Genomic DNA, 6,201 nt, shown 5'->3' with positions numbered 1-6,201 from the left:
TTCTTACAAGTTTAACACAAACAAAAACAACAGAACACTTTTAACAGCGGTCACGAGCATCAACCAATAAGGATGATGCCATCTAACAATTCATAAAATATCAAAATCAGTTTGCTTTATGTCCATAATAATGAAGTAACATTTTAAAATAATATACTTTCATCACTATTTCTGGGCAGAGACAAGAACAATAGTACTGACAACTAACGATATCCTTTTGACTATTATGAGTAACTACTGTTATCAAGCAAAGCTTTAGTTCTACTCCCTTCCCCAATTGAAAAATGAAAATACTCAATAACTGATTCATCCTCTCTCTTTGAAAGCAATGGTTTCTAAACATCACCAACAAAACAAGGCCCGATTCATTATCAGGCTCTTCCTCACAGTCCCTTAACTGGAGTCACCACCATTTCATCAGCACACAGTCTCCCTTCCTGCGGCCAGTCAAGCCCGAGAGCCAAAAAGGAAGAGAAGGAAGACAGCAGAAGATATAATGGCACTTGTCATAAGTCTTATGTGAAATAAGACCTAATCACTGACCAGGTCAGGGGCAGAATGTTCCTGGAAATTTCCCTCACACATCTATTTCAGCTGATGCAACGACAAAGAGGAGTTTCTTTCGCTTTAATAGAAACTTTACTAGTTTCTCTCTGGCACCAGGAGACTTTATGACTAATCACTCACCTCTGCACACTCACAAACACTTTATGAACATCTCTTGAGACACACTGCTGCTCCTTTGAAACCATTTACATACACATTTTAAAACTGGATACTCCATTGTTGTATGCCAAAGGAAAGAATTTTGGTAAGTCTTTGCAGTATGTGCTCAGGATTGTAATTTGGATTTGCAAAAATTAAGAACTAGATACTGTAGAGGGAAAATTATAGCCTACAAAATTAAGAGGAGTGAGGGAAGGGGTGGGGAAGCAATGGTGAGAATGTTAATAGAGATATGTTATATTCATAAACTGCTTTGTTAAATGGCAACTCCTTTGCACAACAACTTAAAGACACATTAAAAAAATAGTTTCACAAAGTTATCAAGAAATAAATGCTAGAGACTTAAAAATGGAACAAAATAGCATTAATGGTTTAGAGAGAGCTATGGGAGAAATAATTTGGAAAATTTGTTAGGCAGGAGACCTACACTGACTATTTTATGCGCTTAATTATTTTTCAGGGAGTGGCTCACATTGTTTTCCTACAGCCAACCTAAAATTGACTTTTCTCCTTAAAATTTTTTGTGTACCTAGAGTCTCAGTTATGTACCACCAAGCTTGGCTTATTTATTGATATAGATAGGGGTTCTTTTAGGTTGTTTTGGCCAAAACTGATCTCAAATCCATCCCTCCCATCTCTGTTTCTATTGGCAGTAGAGTTGCAATGACTGGGAAATACTATGCACAGTTGTATATAAAATTTTATACGAATAGGACGTTGAATGATGTAGCTTACCTAAGGTCAGAAAACTGGGAACAGATTCAAAACTCCACCCATGCCACAGTGCCAGTAGCAATTAATATCCTCTGCTTTTGTTCATTTGTCTATACGTACCTATTTTGAGTATGTATGCACAAAGTGAAAAAACAATAGTAGGCAAAGGACAGAATAATGATTTTGAACTCTGTACTTGGAGTGACATATCCTGCACATTTACTCTGGTATGAGAAAGGACACCATGTGGCTATCACTACTGATTCATCATTCTTCATATTTCAGAAGGATCAAAATGAACTCAAACTTCATTATCTAGAGACTTGCATATACAATATAATCCAGAGAGGTCACGATGAGGCATGGGGTTAAAAAATGAACAGTGACATTGTTTCTCTCTGTGGGTCTGGCTTACTCAAGGAGAAAAAGACAGATGAATAAAGAGGAGACAAACAAGAGAATGCAGTCACGAATCCAGTATATATCCTACAAAATTAAGACAAATGAGGGAAGGTTATAGTAAAAGAAAAATAAATGAAAATAGATAATGGTCAGAAAAAAGCTTCCTATAGAATGATGGGGGGAAATAACAGTAATAAATAACTGAATATGAATGAGCAAAGGTCCGGTAAAGAATTTGGCTGTGCCCGAAGAGTGATGTACCTTTTATTCTTTTGGATTCTGGAAGATCATCTCCATCATTTCTGTGAGAAGCGTCATTATTAGATATATCAGATCATAGGCTAGGGGCTGGTCATGTCATGAAGACCCAAGAATGAAACTGGAGTGAAGGAAGGCTTTTGGTTATGTGGCATCATTCTACCTGGAGACTTCATTGAGCCATGTGGGCAATCAAATAAGTATAAGGAAATCCCAACCAAAGTTCTGCATACTACTGCTTGGGTGAGCTTCAGTAGTTGATAATATCCCTTTGAGCATATTGCCATGTCTTAATGTCAGGGGCTAATATATCCTGACCCTACAGGAGGACACTGTGCTATCTGTAGTTGGAAACCTCACAAGTTCCCGATCATCTTGCTAATATTTTTTGTCATTGGTTTGTGTTTGGGGTCTAAATTTATTCAGTATCCTTTCCCTATAAGATATGATAATCATAAGGTTTTTTAATGGATCTTATTTTATTGTTAGAGTGATATATAGAGGGGTTACAGTTACATTCATAATGTAGTGACTTCTTGAACCCTTCCCATGTTTTCCTCACAGTTCCCTCCCCCCACTCTCTCCCAGATTGTAAAGTTCATTTCCAAGTAACTGAACTAGAGGCCATTTTGGAAATTTTCTGAGACTGCAGATATGTCGCATGTGAAAGCTGTCCCCTAATCTGTAACCATAAACTTGTCAATCTAGCTACCTCCAGGTAGCATATCAGATTAGGTGCAATCATTAAATAGTCCACCGCTTCACAATTCAGTAATGTTTTGCATGAGAACATCACATCAGGAATAAACATCTTTGGTTATCCCTTGCCCACCCCCCTTTTGGGGGGCCAACATCTGAAATTCTCACCTTGACATACCTTAATTTTGGATACCTGGCACATATACAATGTATAGATATGCTTTTAAACTCTGAATTCTGCCCACCACATTTTTCTATTCTTTATCTTTACGTTTAAGTATAATACATTGTTAGAATTATCTCACCATTATCAAAAGTCTCAAAATCTGCTACTGTAAATCCAGAAGATTTTTTGGAAAGATTTTTTTTTGTCCTTAAGGAAGTTTTATCTACTCAAGATATTCTTTCATTCCTTGTACTTTTTCTCTTTCTCTTTCCTTTCATGATTTCCATTGGCAACTATTATAAAGACAAATCCAAATTAATATCACATAGCCTTGTTAATGTCAAGGTATGATTTTTCTGTTTATTTGTTTTGTAAACAACAGAAAGTTTATTAACTTAGCAAAAACACTCTTCCATTAAAATGAATACACCAACGGAATTTGTGTCAGAGAATTATGCACATAATTAAATAAAATCCACGTAAACTATTATAGGAGCCATATCTTTAAAATAGTTGATGTGAAATTAATAGCAGTTGTTCTTATGGCTCTAAGATCATTTTTCTTTACTCCTCATCATGTATATTTCTTGACGAAGTAGACATGTCTATAAGACACTTCTAATGCCTAATTTCATTTCTAAACACTTCTAACAAACATTTCTTAGGTATCGTTCCTTAATCTGAAACAGTATTGCCTTTTGTTTGGCTGTTCAGCTACTCATATTTTTGGTTAATCGAGGGGTGTTATGAGACTCAAAAGCAGAAAGAAAGGAAGATTTGAAGGCCTTTAGAGAAACTTGTTCTTTTTTTGTTTTTTTTTCCTTTTTTTATTGTAATGTATAGAGGGTTCACAGTTACATTCACCCCCCATACCCCTTCCCAATTATCTTATATTCCCCCCTTCCCTTTCCTATTTCAAATAAACAAATAAACATATATACAATATACCAGGTAACAAATTCAGATACTGTAACAATTTGAGATTAACCAAAGGGCAACAAAAGAGAAGAGAAATAACATAGTTTGTTAAGAAAACAATGACATAATATAAGCTCTTGTTCCCATATCCTGGAGATCCTTTCATTTAACTTCGTCCTATATGGTCTTGTGTATCTAGGTTTTGAGCTATTGTAACCCTCTGTTAGGAAATTCCTAGGGGTGTACTAATTATTACAAATGAGGGAAACTATGGAGCCTATGTTCCTTTGGGTCTGGCTTACTAGCACAACGATGATCATTGCAGCACTATTTACCATAGCAAAGATATGGAACCAAACCAGATGCCCCCCAGTAGATGAGTGGATCATGAAGATGTGGTATTTATACACCATGAATTCTATGCTGCCATCAGAATGAATGATATTGCCCCATTTGTAAGGAAATGGAAAGACTTGGAGAAACATTCTTACTGTCAATTCTTTGTTTGAAGACTCTTCATTTTTAATTTCTGTAGCTCTCAATTGAGTCTGGATGAATTGCTCAATGACAACTGGCAGCTGGTTTTAATCGCACAACCACCATTAGCCAGCAGAGCAATGTCTTCTCCCAATGTCTCTGAGCTCCATCCTTCTTCCTTCCTGTTGCTGGGGATTCCAGGATTAGAGGCTGCACAGCGCTGGCTAGGCTTTCCCTTCTGTGTCCTGTACCTGACTGCTCTCCTTGGAAACATGATGATTCTGTTTGTGATTTGGACTGATCATAGCCTCCATCAACCCATGTTCTACTTTCTGGCTATGCTGTCTGTGGTGGACCTGAGCCTCTCCACAGCTTCTATCCCCAAGATGCTGGGCATCTTCTGGTTCAGCCTTCGGGAGCTGTGCTTTGGGTGCTGTGTCACTCAGGTCTTTTTCATTCACTTTTTCACAGTCATGGAAAGCATCATCCTCCTGGCCATGGGCTTTGATTGCTACGTGGCTATTTGCAACCCACTCCGGTACACCATGATCCTCACCAATCGACTCATCCGTGTGATTGCCATGGCAGTGGTTGTGAGAAGCTTCTGCATGATCTCTCCTATTGTTTTTCTCCTCCTAAGGCTGCCTTACTGTGGGCATAGAATCATCCCTCACACCTACTGTGAACACATGGGTGTGGCAAGGCTAGCTTGTGCCAGCATCCGTGCCAATGTATACTTTGGCCTTGGGAACATTTCTATCTTGTGTCTGGATATTCTTCTTATCATCATTTCCTATGCTAAGATATTATGCACTGTTTTCCACCTTCCTTCCCAGGATGCTCGCCTGAAAGCTCTTAATACATGTAGCTCCCATGTCTGTGTCATCTTAGCTTTCTTTGGGCCACTTCTTTTCTCTGTCCTCACTCATAGGTTTGGACATAATATCCCCCAGTATATCCATATCCTGCTGGCTAATCTCTATGTAGTCATCCCTCCTGCTCTCAACCCAGTCATTTATGGCATCAGAACCAAGCAGATACAGCAGCAGGTGAGGAGGCTGTTTGCTAAAAAACCCTGAGAAGTCATTCATTCTGATGATGAAAGTATAAAGTCTAAACAGACTAAAGTTTATGATGGAAAAAAACAAAAAGTTGATTTTTAGAATGTTATTGTTATTGCAGAGGTAATATACAGAGGAGTCACAGTTACTTGAGTCAGGTAATGAGTACAATTCCTTTTGAACCATGTCTCCCTTCCCTCCCAGTTTTTCCCTTTCCTTCCTACCCACAAGATATACAGCTCATTTTCCACATTGTTCTAGTGAGTACCACTGCTGTATTTATTCATCCTTTGTTCCACTTTTTATGTGCCCCTCTTACCCTCCCAAATAAAAACTAACGAACAAGATAAATAAAAGGACAAGATAAAAACAGTAACAATAGCGACTAAGATGAAATCTGCTTGTTTTCTGGAGTTCATTTTATAAAATATTATTTTACATAGCTATCTATTGAGCCTTTGTTATCCACTCCTATGCATATCCTCCTGTGGCCTCAATGTGTGAATATCTAGAGACCTATGTAATTTATCGTGTCTCATTGTGTTTGTATAGATATAAGTTATTTGCTTATAAGTTGATTTTTATCAATATTAATTGTTGGATTTTTTTTTTCTTTTCACTTGTTGAGACAGAATCTTTCAGGGTAGCCTAGGCTAGGTTCAAGCTTGATCTCTTCCTACCACCAATTGTTAGAAGTATGTGTTTCTATGCATATGTGAGTATGGATTTTCTATTGAACACTAACATAGACTATGGCACTGAAGAGTACAGTCCAGGGAA

The 6,201-nt window shown here is 37.6% G+C and overlaps 1 protein-coding gene across 1 annotated transcript; it reads left to right on the top strand.

Moving 5' to 3' along the window:
- The first annotated feature begins 4,500 nt into the window (after positions 1-4,500).
- LOC150053318 (olfactory receptor 52E8-like) lies at positions 4,501-5,439 on the top strand. The gene has a single exon (XM_090348600.1). It carries the CDS (start codon positions 4,501-4,503, stop codon positions 5,437-5,439), a length of 939 nt encoding a protein of 312 aa, XP_090204726.1.
- Positions 5,440-6,201: the final 762 nt, after the last annotated feature.

Source organism: Megascapheus bottae, chromosome 16, assembly GCF_031878675.1.
Source record: "Megascapheus bottae isolate mThoBot1 chromosome 16, mThoBot2.hap1, whole genome shotgun sequence".
Taxonomy (NCBI): domain Eukaryota; kingdom Metazoa; phylum Chordata; class Mammalia; order Rodentia; family Geomyidae; genus Megascapheus; species Megascapheus bottae.
This window is presented reverse-complemented; position numbering and strand designations above follow the sequence as displayed.